The sequence below is a fragment of the Castor canadensis genome, chromosome 19 (genome assembly GCF_047511655.1).
Source record: "Castor canadensis chromosome 19, mCasCan1.hap1v2, whole genome shotgun sequence".
NCBI lineage: Eukaryota > Metazoa > Chordata > Mammalia > Rodentia > Castoridae > Castor > Castor canadensis.
This window is the reverse complement of record NC_133404.1, coordinates 38,035,375-38,049,770: the sequence shown is the minus strand read 5'-3', so window position 1 is coordinate 38,049,770 and position 14,396 is coordinate 38,035,375. Positions and strand designations below refer to the sequence as shown.

General features: G+C 38.5%; 1 protein-coding gene across 9 annotated transcripts in view; it reads right to left on the bottom strand.

Moving 5' to 3' along the window:
- Akap13 (A-kinase anchoring protein 13) overlaps positions 1 to 14,396 on the bottom strand; it is a 273,195-nt gene that overhangs the window by 178,054 nt on the left and 80,745 nt on the right. For all 9 annotated transcript variants that reach the window (XM_020185782.2, XM_074061538.1, XM_074061537.1 and 6 more), the window contains exon 3: positions 6,901 to 7,048. In XM_020185782.2, the coding sequence (XP_020041371.2) occupies positions 6,901 to 7,048 (148 nt within the window). The remainder of the gene's footprint in view (positions 1 to 6,900; positions 7,049 to 14,396) is intronic.

The window sequence follows — 14,396 nt, the reverse complement described above, 5'->3', positions numbered from 1 at the left end:
ATGGAAGGTCATGAAACAGACATTTAAGAAAGGTGTCGAACTGTGAACCCAGAATTTTCCCTTCAGACGTGAACTCACAATCTGAAGGAGAAACTATGAATCATCCTAAGTAAAATATGCCATAAATCTGGAATTTGTTACGATTAAAGGCTTATTTTTGTAAAGAAAAAAAATTGAGGGTTAAAAGAAAATGGAGCACTGAGGGTTTCTTGGATGCATCTTCATTAAAGAGTAAACTGAGCCAGGCGCCAGGGGCTCATGCCTGTAATCCTAGCTACTCAGGAGGAAGCAATCAGGAGGATCCGGTTCAAAGCCACCCCAGGCCCAATCTTGAAAAATACCCAACACAAAAAGGGCTGGTGGAGTGGTCCAGGTGGTAGAGCACCTGTGTAGCAAGCGTGAGGCCCTGAGTTCAAACTCCAGTATCACAAAAAAAAAAGTAAACTGGGAGAGTCAGCACCTCATCCACCTGCTGGGGATCAACCCCCAAGACTAGCAAGGTTGCTCATGTTAATTTTTCCATTAGGCTCCAGTGGCTCTCAGATTAGCTTTCAAGTCCTATAGCCTTTTGGATAAAGCATCTAGGGGGGAAATCAGCATTTTTAGAACTAAGGTTGCATAATATAGACCCAGTATTAAAGTCAACTGCATGTGCACAAATCAGACTTAATACTGTAAACGAGCTCTAAAGACATGACTGTTTTCAGAGGGGCACTGGACTTATGACTGCCTTCGTACATAATGCAGATTTTAACAATGTCTATAGCTACTCTACAAAGATATGGGATGGGAAATTATATTCAACTTGATTATAACAGCCACAATTTAAATTTCTGCATAAAAACAGAACTTGCAGTAAGGAAGTGGAGTACCAAGATTTTCAGCTAGTTACATGGCGTTTTTCCTTCTACTCAAATAAAAGTTATGAGAGGAACATGAGTCTCAATTTTTTTTTTAAAGGGAAGTTCTGAAAACTTTACTGAACTTCTGAAGGAAGCTACCTAAAGGATTTAGAGAGGAAAGATAAATTGTTAAAAAATATGGCATAAAATTTAATTCTATCTTTTAAATTGCCTTCTGAGTTTATTCCACTATCAGGTCCAGTTCATTTACAGCAGAAATATAAATTACAAAGGGCTGGGTACACGCCTGTAATCCCAGCTACTCAGAAGGTGGAGATGGCAGAAGGACTGTAGTTTGTGGCTAGCCAGGGCAAAAAGTTAGCCATATCCCAGCTCCACCGACAGGCTGAACATGGTGGTCAATCTGTAATCCCAGTTACTTGGAAGGCACAGGTAGGAAGACTGCAGTCTGAGGCCATTCTCGGGCAAAAACATGAGACTATCTGAAAAATAACTGAAAAAGGATTTTAGGCATGGCTCAAATGGTAGAGTGCCTGCCTCACAAGTGTGAGGCACTGAGTTCAAATCCCAGTATCGCCAAAATAAATAACTACATATAATAAGGTACAGGGATCTGCTCCCAGATGAGTGAACCTAGGGGGTCCTAAAGAATATTGGCGATGAGTTGTAGAGTCAGAGCATCCTAGGAATGGTCCCCCGGCTCCGCTACAGACAGGTTTGGTTATCCTGAGAAAGCTACTCAATCTTGAAGCCTGTTTCTTTGCCCAAAGAATAAGACTACCACCAACCACAAAGATTGTTAAAAATTATCAGAGGGCCAAGCACAAAACACCTGGCATAAAACAGGCAGCTAACACTGGTAGTTATTACTAGCTATTAAACCATGCCTGTCCAGGTGACTCCAGGAAATCAGATCTCTACAACTGTGCAAAGAGCTTCTCCAGCCAGCAAGGCCCAACAGAGCTTCAGAGCCAATTGCTGTTCTATGTTGTTACATAGAACTGTGAAACAGAAGAGGGTGGAGGGAGAACAAACAAAAACACAAGCAGCACCTAGGTGAGCAACAACAGCTCAACAGTTAATGGTCCTCTTAAAATCACCAATCCACACCTTTTCAAGCCTGCAGGTCAGAGGGGCGTATGCCAGAGGCTAGGAGAACTTTCCTGCAGACTTCTTATCACTGCACAAAGCATCTGCAACCCATGGAAACTGCTACAGATAAACAAAGCTGCTACAGCATGACCCAAGGATTACCTCATTTCCTACTAGGCTAAAAGTGGAACACATCCCATCCAGACAGACATTCTCTTCTGAGGATGAACAATCAGGACTTTGTTTTATGAGCTAACCAAAAATGAACCCCAAAAGTGCTTGTTGGACTAGCCAAGCCCAGTCCCACCCAGATGTCCTCTAAGAGAAAGGCCACATTAGCAGTCAGTGGTAGAAAATATAAAAATGTCAGTTTGGCATCACAGTATTCTTTTTCTTCCTTTGGAAGAAGTTAATTCTTATAAGAGTTAAGAATTTTCCGTCTGCAGACCCATACTCTAATAGGAGAGGATTATGTGGAGAAGCATGCACCCCACTGCTAGTTTTTGGTGGTCATGATAGATATACAAATTTGGTGTATTGATAAGATGTCTGTATATGTACAGGAGTATTTAAGAAGGAAGAAACTGCATCACACACATTTTGGAAGAGCAAGGAGCTAATTAAGTGATCATCTATATTCCAATCTAAGGCAGTGCCTTAATCATTTTTCCCCATTATCATCTGTCTGTTACAACCCAGCTGGCTAGTACTCTACTGCACTATCCAGAAAATCCCAGGTAGGCAAGAAGAAGCAACTCCAGTTATTCCGGGCACAGGTTCAGGGACCCAAGTGTACAGCTCCTGTGGTGGTCAGTTTTATGTTCTGCACTGTCCACCAATGGCTAGCCCCTGCCTGCTTCTGCCCCATTACTCCTGTCAGTTTTGCTCTGGCTGCTCAGCTTGCATACCTCACTGCTGGCGTATTTCTTCCCTGTCACTGCTGCTGCTTCTCTTCTTTCTGTTAGCAGCTCAGTAAAAGTGGGCAAGACCACTAGAGAGAAGTCTTTATCAGGACATCAGAGGGAAGGCAAAGAGGCGGTCTCTCAGCTACTCACAAACTGAGCTGAGTCAGAAAGGGGAACAGGCAAAGGTCACAGCAGTTCTCTCATGTTTATATCAATCATGGTACAGTCTGTTATGCAAATAGAGGATTGTATTTCCACCAATCACAGGTCTTCTGTTGGGCAAAAGTCTTCTGGGAGCTACTTGTTGGAGCAGTACCTTCTGGAGCTAGAGTCCTGCTTTGGGTGTTGGCATGAGAGCAGTAGAGCTGCCTGGTTGACAGTCCTTTGCTCAGAGCAGCCAGGGCCCTGGAGGAAGGATCTAGAATCTGTCAATTAAGGAGTTAAGTCTCCAAAGCCCCCAACATCTCAGCACATTTAAAGGAAGAAGAAAAAAAGAAGTAAACTATCAAAAGTGTATTGATAACAAAGACTTATCAGTAACAATCCTGTCCCAGTGTCCCAGGAAGAGGTGGGTCCCTACCACCTGTTTCATCTCCAAAGAATCTTAAGACAATGTTCTCTATTCAATGCCCACCTCATGAAATCTTAGTATCGATGATATACCACATATTTGTGTGTGTGTGTGTATATATGTATGTATATATATATATATATATACATATATATATATATATTCACTTTATATGTAAAGAGTAAGAGCTGTTTAGAAAGGCCTTTTTTGAAGATCATCTGGTTTCAGTAAGAACTAAAATGTAACAAAACACTAACAGTGACACATAGGGAGAAAGAAAAATCAGTCAGTAATCTGGATAAGGCATGACCTTAAAAGCAAGAAGAAGGCACAAAGCTCTTTCTCTTCTCAACAGTCAGCCCAAATGAGCAGGAATGGCAGGGCAGTCCACATGTCAGCAGACAGAGTGCAGAGACTTCTGTCAGAGCAGCTGCTGCAGAAAGCCTATGTACATCTACCAACAACTGGGATGCACAAAGCTTTGTATAGACTCTATCAAGAATCTTGATGGAGCTAACTGTCTTCAGCAGACAGGAAATCTGAGGCTATCATTACTACTAAGTGACACACACAAATCATCAAAGAGCACTGGAAAGAACACAGACTCCTGCTCTAGTCTAAGAATTCAATTCAAGAAGCCAGAGAGTCCTTATGCATTCATTTCTCAAAGGGGGTAAAGGAGTGAGTGTGCGTAAAGTACACCTTTCTAGAAAACTGGCTTTTGAGAAACAGAATGAATTTCAACTTAGTGGAAATGCTGGTAGGGCTCTTTGAAGAAGTCTTTTAACCTACAACAGTGAACAAAAACAAAATCCTTGCCCTTGAGAAGTTAATGCTTTAGTAGGAGCAGGAGAAAATAAGATACATAAGAAAAATATATAATGTGTAAAAAGTTGAGAGGTGCAATGGAAAAAATCAGGGAAGGGGAGATAGGACATGCGGAAAGGAAGCAGTTGCATGTTTTCATAATGTGAGCAAGAAAAGCCTCACTGAAAGGAGATAATTGAAGAAGGACCTGAAGGAAGGGAAGGGGCAAGTATAAGAAGTCAACAAAAGCAGACTTAAGACAATTAACCTAAACTAAAAAATCAACCCCATGATATAAACAATAAATTCAAAACTACAAGTGCCCCATTTTCATCCCTCCACAACAAATCACTAAAATATTCCAAAGGACAGTTGCTGGAAAAGACAAACAAAACATCCCATCATGATGAGTAGAGCAGTAGGATCCAGCTGGAATCTGCTTAGCCTGAATAATGAACACAGCTTTTCACATACCACCTAGGGACCTTGCTGATACAGGCCAAAGGCTCACCTGCTGAAGTACCTTAAACTTCACTGTTTTTCCTCAGGTTCAAGACAGTCTTTCGAGAACTGTAACCTTTTTGTAATCTCTGTTGTGATTGGGCACTTCCTATCAGCAGCCTGACTGAATCTGGGTGAGTAGTGGACCAATCAGGCCAATGAGGTTGGGAGAGTGGTGAGCCTGTAACCATAGGAAAAATGGCTTAAAAAAATTTTTTTTAAGAAGGTAATTACCAGAAAGAGTAATGAGTCAGGTACTAGGATTCCAGGCCCCAAGCAAATGAGTGAGGAATGATTTTTGAGGATTCAGACAAAAATAGAGGAAAAGTAGCAGAGTTCAATACCATTCTGGTTGGCTTGGTTGCTAGGGCAATGGTACTGAGTCAGTAAGCACAAATGGACACTCACAGAGGGTGTGGCTGGAAAGGGTATACAAAAACATACAAACTGGCACTAGTTCTGAAGCCAAGGAATGAAATGGGCACTAGAATTTAGAAAGGTAGGGTACAAGGAGCTAGCATAAACTTAACAGCACCAGGCTGCCATTCAAGTAGAGTGGGTTTATGACTCCAAGGAAAGTATGCCTGCCACTCTTCTTAATGTAAGGACCCTGTATGAGTTTGCAAGCATGTGCCTCTCCACCAAGAGACAGACCAGACCACAGAGGGTCACGACTGAGTACCAAAGCTAGGACCTAGGGCTACACACTTGTCGTACCTGGCCTTATCTCTTATATCTACTTATATTCTCTTAGTACCTAATTAACATGCTTTCTGTTCTCTTCTACATATATATGCAGCATACACACACACACATATGCACACACAACACTATCTCTCCAAATTTTAATCCTAAAATCCTTCTAATTAGAAAGTAATAAATTCATATAAAAATTATCTATATTCCTAGAGTTGAATCAGGGAATAACTGTTTTTCCCTCATCACCAACACAAGATGAGTATTTAGCAATGGTGATACTGAATGGCACCTGCTGAGAGAAGACTTCACATTCCAGATCTGCCTCTCAACACAATACACGTTGCAGGAAACAGGATGGATGGAGCGTTCAATTATGAAGGACACCTAATACTCTTCAAAAAGGAAATCAGCAGCTGTCCTGACCACCTTCTTTATTTCCTAGAATCTCTAAACTCAGACTTTCTCAAAATCGTTTTTTCCAGGTAGGAGGGTTGTCATAATCTCAGTTCTTCAATGTTGTATAATTTTCAGAATTTGGTAAGTACCAGATATAAAGAAATTTTATATAAAACAGCATGGAAATGACAAATAGGCAACATCGTCCAATACTGGTAATACCAGATATTCAAAAACTTCCAGATATTCATAAACTTCATATTTTTTAAAACATCACCTAGACCAACAAAGTGGGGCCACTAAAAATGTTGTCAGTTTTAACTACATCCATTTTTCTCTAAAGGGAAATAGTTGAAACTGCTGACATTTTTAGGGGGTCCCCCTCAATGTGTCCCCCTCTTCTAATTCTGATGAAAAGTGGTTAACTGCTAACTATAAGACAAGGTCAACTGAGAAAAAAGCTCATCTCCAAACACAAATCAAGGCCCTTGATTTGTGACTCAAGAGCAAATTCAGCTTTATAGATTTTTGTAGGTTTTTCCATCCAGATATGAGGGATGTATTACTGCGTTTACCTTTTGGTTTTGTCATCATGTAATTCAGAACAAAATTTGCAATCCCATCCTAGTAACCATGTGAGAACTTATATCTTCCAAGTGTTTTCAGTTTTCCCCCAAATATCATCATTCCAATGGCTAATACTTTCTGTTGATCCCGATTTTTATCTTTCAGTTGATAGCATTACTTTATTTCACTTATTTCTAGTTAGGTTCAGACTTCTGTGGAACAGGCAAAATAAACAAAATGCAGTAATTACATATTTAAAGATCTGACAATAGTTTTATTAACCCTGGCTCATCCTTTTTATCTTGTATACTAACAAACATACAAGTGCTCAAAAACTAGCAAAGAAGACAGGCATGGTGGCACATGGCATGCCTGTAATCCCAGCACTCAAGAGGGAGGCTGAGGCAGGAAAGAAGAGTCAAAGTCTGAGACTAGCTTGGGCTACACAGCAAGACTATCTCCTAGTAAAGTCTAGAAAAGATCCCCTTCAGATACTTACCAGGAGCAATGGTCTCCAATGTATCAGAACTGACCTTCCGAGTACTTGTATAGTGATGGAGGGTAGAACCCGAAAATACCAAGTAAAAAACAACATCATCTTCAACTTTGTCTTCCTCTGCAAGCAGTACAGTTACAACACAATCACCCTAGGAAAGGAAAAGATTTAGCAAGTTTGCATTAGTAAGGTTCTTCCTGGGAGCTATCTTTATAAAATATTAAAAAAAAAAAAAAACACAAAACAAATATATCATCTAAACTGTGCCCCTAGTTCTAGTAACTTTGGGTGGGAGGGAATTTTGCTTTTTGGTTTTGTTGCTGGGACTGGGACCTGGGCCTTGTACATACTAGGCAAGCTCTCTACCAATGAACTACATCCCTAACCCTCTAGGTGGTTTATACAAATATATACACTGGGTACTTTTAAATGCCAGGCAATAAATATTTTGGGAAGCAAGAATACAAAATGAACATGAAAATAAAATCTCTGACCTTTTTAAACTTGCATTTCAGTGTATATAATTAGATAAACAAGTAAAAAAGAAAGCAGTATATTACCTGAATCAACTAAAGGGAGGGGAGAAGGGAAGAGGAGGGGAGAAGAGGGGGAGAGGAGCGGAGAGGGGGGTTAGAGAGATAGAGAGATAGAATGAATGGTCAGAAAGTTCCTCAGCTTCTATGTTCCAGATGCAGCAGTTATTTTCTAAATTCTACATACCATGAATCACTACCAAGTCCTTCCCCTCTCCTACAGAGGTGGAAAGCCTGTAGCATACAGACCTGCCTGGAAACGGGAGCATGCAAAGAGTATGAGCTTGGGCTCCAGGTAAATCTTCCTTCACTTGCATCCACTACACCTCCCTTTCCAAACGAAAATGATCCTCCTCTCTTTACGGATAAAACTTCAAAACTCTTGGAACAGATTCAACTCTCATGTTAATCTACTAGGATAAAAGGTCACTTCTCTAACCATTTGTGTCTCCTGACCATCTGGCATCTTCTGTACCCATCCCTCCATTAAGCACATAACTTTACACATCTTTGCAACTATTTACAAAGGAAGACATCTTTGTCTGTAGTCATAAATATTCTTCTAGCAGTTTTATACATTGATTTTTATTAAAAAGTTGAGGTCAGTGGCTAAATTAAATACATTCTATGAAATACAGTGCTTATTGCCATTCTCTCAATCATAAACATTACATAATTTGTGTTGTAACCATAGCTAACAAAAAAAACTTAAAGCATCAAAGTCTAAGGCACAGAAACTAAATATTCTGTAAATCTTAATGAACTAAGGAAGAACAATTTTAGAGAAAGCCTGACCATTTTAACATCTAAATTAGATGAAATAATTCTCATTTACTTGTAACATTTTTCCTTTCCTTTTAGCAACAACAACATCCATAAGAAAATCACGCCACCCTGTAGGCACATCTTATTAAGCTCATAAATATAATAAAGCTGCAGATAGTTTTTAAATAAATGCTAAAAGCCAAAAATCATAAAAGTCAAACCTAGGATCCAGTCAATTAGCAGAAATGCTACATTAGGTTTATTCTGGAGCCAAAGCGACTCTCATTTTATCTCCAGTTGCCTATGCAATGCTCTAACTGTGGCGGGCATTTAAATCCAATGACCACGGCACATGAGTCAGAATGAACCACAATCCCAACAAGCTGTAACTTACCTGGCCTCAAAGTTAAGTTATTAATATGACTACTCAAGTGGAGTGCTCCCAAGCACCCTAGCACAACCAGGAAAACAGAATTATCATTAACTTCAAATCGTACTCAAAATCATACTTCAGTCTTAGGCATAAGTCCTTCCCTTTCGTGGAAACAATTTTGAAAAGCTTAGGCTGGCAAAATGTTCACTATCCTTAGGCATGATTCAACTAGTTAAAATGTCTGCAGCACATATGAGTCCATTTCTCAAGATATCTGAAATACTATTGTATTCTTGAAAAACTGTAAATGAAAGTGACAAAGTTTCACCCTTTTCCTCATAGGATGGCAACTAGGACTCCAAGGGCCGTATTTATTTGCCTCCTGGTTGATTTTGTAGGTATTAAAGCTGAGAATGGTTTTGTGTTTTTAAATGATTTTTAAAAAATTTTTAACATGTAATTCATATGAAATTTGAATTTCAGCGTCTATAAATAAACTTCTGTTGGAACCTAGCCATGCCACATTGTGTATGGCTACTTTTGCACTACAATGGACCACAGCAGTTGAACCTAAATCTTTACCTCTCCCCAGGCCCTATGCTCCAATTTTTTTTCTACTTAAGATTTTTTTGGATGGTAGGGCCTCCTGGGGTTTGAGTTCAGGGCCTCATGCTTGCTAGGCAGTGCTCTTACCACTTGAGTCAATCCACCAGCCCTTTTCTGTGGTGGGTTTTTTCAAGACACTGTTTGCCGAGGGCTGGTTTCGATCCTCGATCCTCCTGATCTCTATTTCCTGACTAGCTAGGATTACAGGTGTGACTCACCAGCACCTGGCTTCACTTATCTAACTGAATTTTTTTCACTGAGATTTCTAGCCTGGAATCCTGAGAATGTCCCTTCCTTTTCAAGATCAAGATATTCCTCTCCACATGAGACCCAACATCTTACTGGAGATTCCAAACCCACACTAGCGATGTCTGGGGCCTTCCTTTCAATGGAGACAAAGAAAATGGCTAACAAAAGTACTTGAAAACCTTTTAACAAAGCTTTCTATGTCCACCTCATTCCAAGACAGGAATGTTCTGAACTTTCATACCTTTAATAGTTTAAAAAAAAAAAAAAAACTAAGTCACACAGCTTATGCTCAAGATACTAAATAGAAGGAAAGAAGCTTCATACACCGCAAGGCCCTTGAAATTCAGATTCCAAAGGCATTTGGAATTAAAAGTACATGTTTTCCTCTGATACAGCCACTGAGAGCAAATAAATTCTATATTTCATCCATGGGACTCCTATTTTACTGCAGTAGTACCAGACACCATTACCTCAGGTGTCCTTGAAAGATTAAGCAAGTGGAATGATGATGAAAAAACTTAAAATTAAATACAGATCTCGTAAGAATTTTTGTTGAGGTGGTTACTTTAGTTACTTTAATCTTACCCTCCTTGAGGGATGCCCTGATAAAATTATTGTGCTGTTCAGGAAACGGACCAGCACACAGAACAGTAAGTCAGTCTTACTGCAGAGTTAACAAGTTTCTCACACTATTTACAACAGATGAACTTTAACAAAGGTAATTTCCAAGATATTTTCAATTATAATTTCATTTTGATTCAACCCGAGGAAGAGAAAGCATTTGTGTCACCCACTACTTCTCCAGAAACCTGAACTCAGGAAACAGAGTGCTGTCTATACAGAGACACTTTGTACATATTTCTTTATTAACAAAAAATGTACCCTTGAATCTGACTATATTTGCAGGGTCTTAATTGCTGACAGATGACACAATAATTTAAAAATAAAAAAGATACTCTACAGTAAGCATTATTTTTTTAGTGCAGGTGATTACCAAACATAAACAGATTGTGATTCAACCAAAATGTCACGAGATCAATCACTTACTTGCCCACAAAACCTTTTTTTTTTTTTAATAAAAGGATTATAAAAAAAACAAAAAGGATTCTAAATAGTAGCCTTGGTCTCAGTCCTTCCTCCCCAGCCTGAACTTATTTATGTAGTAAATCTACTGCATTAACAGCATTGTAATAACTTTAAATACTAAGATTTTCTTTTCTCTTAGATTTTTAGCCTAGAATTCTAAGAATCTGTCCTCTAGATAAAAGATTTCCTCTCCACAAGACCTTGTCAGAAGATGCTCCATTCCCTAAGATACTAGTGATCTATAACGGAGGAAATAACTTGCTTGGGGGTGGTGGGGGATAGAATGGAGGAGGGCCAGGCAGTGAAGGGAGGGAAAGAAGGGAATTACAGTGTAGAAGTAGATGGAAGGGAGAAGGACTTGGCAACAGGGAGTATAGTAGATAGAGACTTAGGGGGTGAGATACACAGGAAGTAGTTTTGTGGGAAGAATGTTAAAAGAAGGGAAAGCTCTGATGTCTTAAGATAGTTAAACAGTGCAACCACAAAGGTTTTTGAAGGTGTACCCTATTTGCAGCAAAATAACTACAGCAGTACACTGGAGGTAACTTGTATACACTAGTGAGAGCTCACTGAAAATTTTCAGGAAGTCTACAAGCCAATTTGTTAAACATAGCCATTACTAAATATTAAATAATATAAGACTATAATTAAGTGAATTATATTAACAACAATTGTAATTAATACAAAAAACTCAACATGTCTTAATTATACTACACTCTTGAGGTTTATATATATATCATGACATGGTAGCAATTCTGGATAATGGCAAGCTATTGCACAGTTTCAATATGATTTGTGCTTTTCTGACCTTTCTAACTTTGAACAATGAATATTATTTTAAAAGAAAACACACTTATAGATAACAAGGGGAAAAAACAAGCCCATAAGAGATACCACCTGAAATAGGAAATTAAAAGTAGTCTCTAACCCCATTTCCCACACAGAGGCAGGAAAAGTGTTTCTTTCTTTTTTTTTCCATTTCTCCCACTTTTATTCTGCTACACTAAATTTCTTTCCTAATAAACCTTACTATTATTTTTACTACAAAAGAAATTTAAAAAGCTAACAACACGGATGAGGCAAACTAGCATCCCATTTTTCTTCATACCATGCCCTGAAAAGACCTCATTGGTTATGTTTGTTCCTAACAAAGGGCATGACTTCAATCTAATGAAAAACAAATGAACAACCCAAATCAGGAAGCCTTCATTCATAAACGGTAACTTCTGGTCCTAAAAACTGTCACAAATGAAAATTAAAGAGTGACTGAAGAATTGCTTTAAATTAAAGGAGATTGTTAAAAAGAATTCCCAACTACATGCAATGCTTGATCCTGGATTGATTCCTGAATGATAAAAACAAATTGCTATTAAGGACATTATTGGGACAACTGGCAAAATGTGAATAGGAATTACACATTTAAAATTGTACCAATATTAAAATTCCTGGTTTTGGTAACTGGGCTTGTAGTTATGAAAGAGAACATCCTTATTCCTTTTTCTTAGGAACACATAAAAAAACCCAAAAAACAAAAAGGCATGCTGGTTATAATATACCCTCAAATGATTCTGAAAAAAAAAAACAGAAGATTGATTATGGAAATGTGACAAGATTTTTACAATAAGTCTGAATTGAAAGTATATGGAATTTCTTTATAACTTTTCTATACACTTGAAATTAATTTCCCAATTTGCCAAAGTGACAAGATTTAAACCCACCACACATTTGGGGAAAGTGAAACCAAGTAAGTAATACTAAGTAAGTAAGTCCTGGGCACTACTACAAAGTCTTGTCTTTCCATGAGGTAGCAATTCTTATAGTAGTAAAATATAATAATAATAATAATTAATTAATTAATTCACAGACTCCTAGCATTTGTGCCACTGGCTCCATTCTCACCTTAAATATGACAATACAGTCCATCATTATCATTTTGCCGAACTATTTCCTAAAGCAACTAAAGACTGATGGCTAGCTAAACCTTGTCCACAGGCTTAAATGCAAAGTCTTTTTCCCTGGAAACTCATGGCAACTGATGTTCAATTTCACTATGATTCACACAACAGAGGAACACCCAATAACAATAAACATAGCTTTTGCACAGACCTTGGTCACTCTTCACTAGAAGACACCAAAGTTCCCCAGAGATATGGCCAGTGCCAGACCTGGGTTAGGGTATGTACAGATGAGCCTGCAATGTTTTGTTTTGATGGAAAATAAGGAATTACTCAAGAAAAATGACGGGCCACACCTCAAGGACACAAAGGCCAGATTGAAGTAGCTTCTTCTAGATAAATGTGGGACTAATTATAAACTATTCTTTAAAACTAGGAAGCCATGAGTCAATACTAATATTAATAAAGATAGATGAACAGAGAAGGGAAACTGTATAGTAGGATGGGGAGGACTGATTGGTAAAAGTAGAGGAACTGGTGGAATGCTAAAACTTCCATTTTGTAACTCTAATGGTAGAAAGCTTCTGGCAATCTTTTCCAGGGGAAATTCTAGTGAGGATGAACATCTTTACCTTGTCTTCAAGTGTCTCCCTTGAAGACAAGACACTCCCTTGAAGACCCTTTCCAAGGGAGGAAAACATTAGTATTTATTCAGTGAAGAAATCTGCCAGTACCTTGACCAGGTGATCAAAACAAACATCCCAATAGAGACAGATTGACACACTCTGTGACTCCAGGTTTGATATCCTGACAAGGACAAAACATTACCTGTGCAGTACTCTGATCAGGAATACAAAATCTCAATCTACTTACAAGGAACATTAGACATAAAAACTCATTCTATTAAAAACAAAAAAGAGGAGCCTGTATTTTCCACACTGCTAATGCCATAAACGATAAAGTCTGTGGACATGTTCGAGATGAGAGATGGCTGTAAGAGACATGGCAACCTAACCCTACCATCATTATATGGGAATATATTCATAGGAAATATGTATGAATCATTTTAAGAATAAAGGGCCGGTAGTTTACTGAGAGACAGTTAAGTGAAAAATAAGGAACAATCTTTATCATTAGAACTACAAACTGGTAATTTTAGCAGTCCACCAATCCCTCCACCGTTCCTAGTCAGTCTTCACCAACCGAAGACACACAAAATTGCCATCCCGTCTCCTATAGTTAATGTATCTAGCTTTAAGAGCAAATGGAGTAAAATGTTAAGAACAGGTATTATCCTGTAAAGGATGAGTATCTGCCACGCTACTTTTAAGTAATTTTAATACTTTTGAAATTATTGCTAGAAAGGTTTTAAAACATAAAATTAAGGAAAAAACTTATAAAGCTCAAAAGGCTCTAACAGTAGAGATGTGTATGCAGTACTGTCCTTGACAGCAAACTGTAAAGTTCTCTTGGCACTCTGTCCCTAACTGGGAGCATGGAGCCTGTCCTCTCTCACACAACTACCCCTTACCTGGGTATATAAGAAAAATAAATGATACAATGAAACATTTGTACCATTAAACCATCTTTCTACATAAACAGTAAATACCATGGAAGTATGGAAAGGGAAGGTGACTCAACATGACTTATTACTGTCTTTTTCCTGAATGCCTGCTGCAGATGAGGGGCTGAACTAGGTGCTTCCCAGCCACTTCAAGGTCTCTTTATCTCCATTTTAGAGATAAGAAAATTGTGAGCCAGAGATTAATATTTTGCCTAAGAGCAAACGTTTTCAAAAAGGATCAGACTGAAATTCAAATCTAATAGAATCTCAACATTTGTATTCTTTCCTCTGTCTGACCCTGCAATTAAGCCCAGAAGACAGAGAGGTAGAAGGAAAAGTCGTATATATAAAGAAGTAATTGTCAATAGAAGAAATACATGTTAAATAGCAAGTACTAAACACCAAAAGGGCCATAAGAGTTTAGAAGG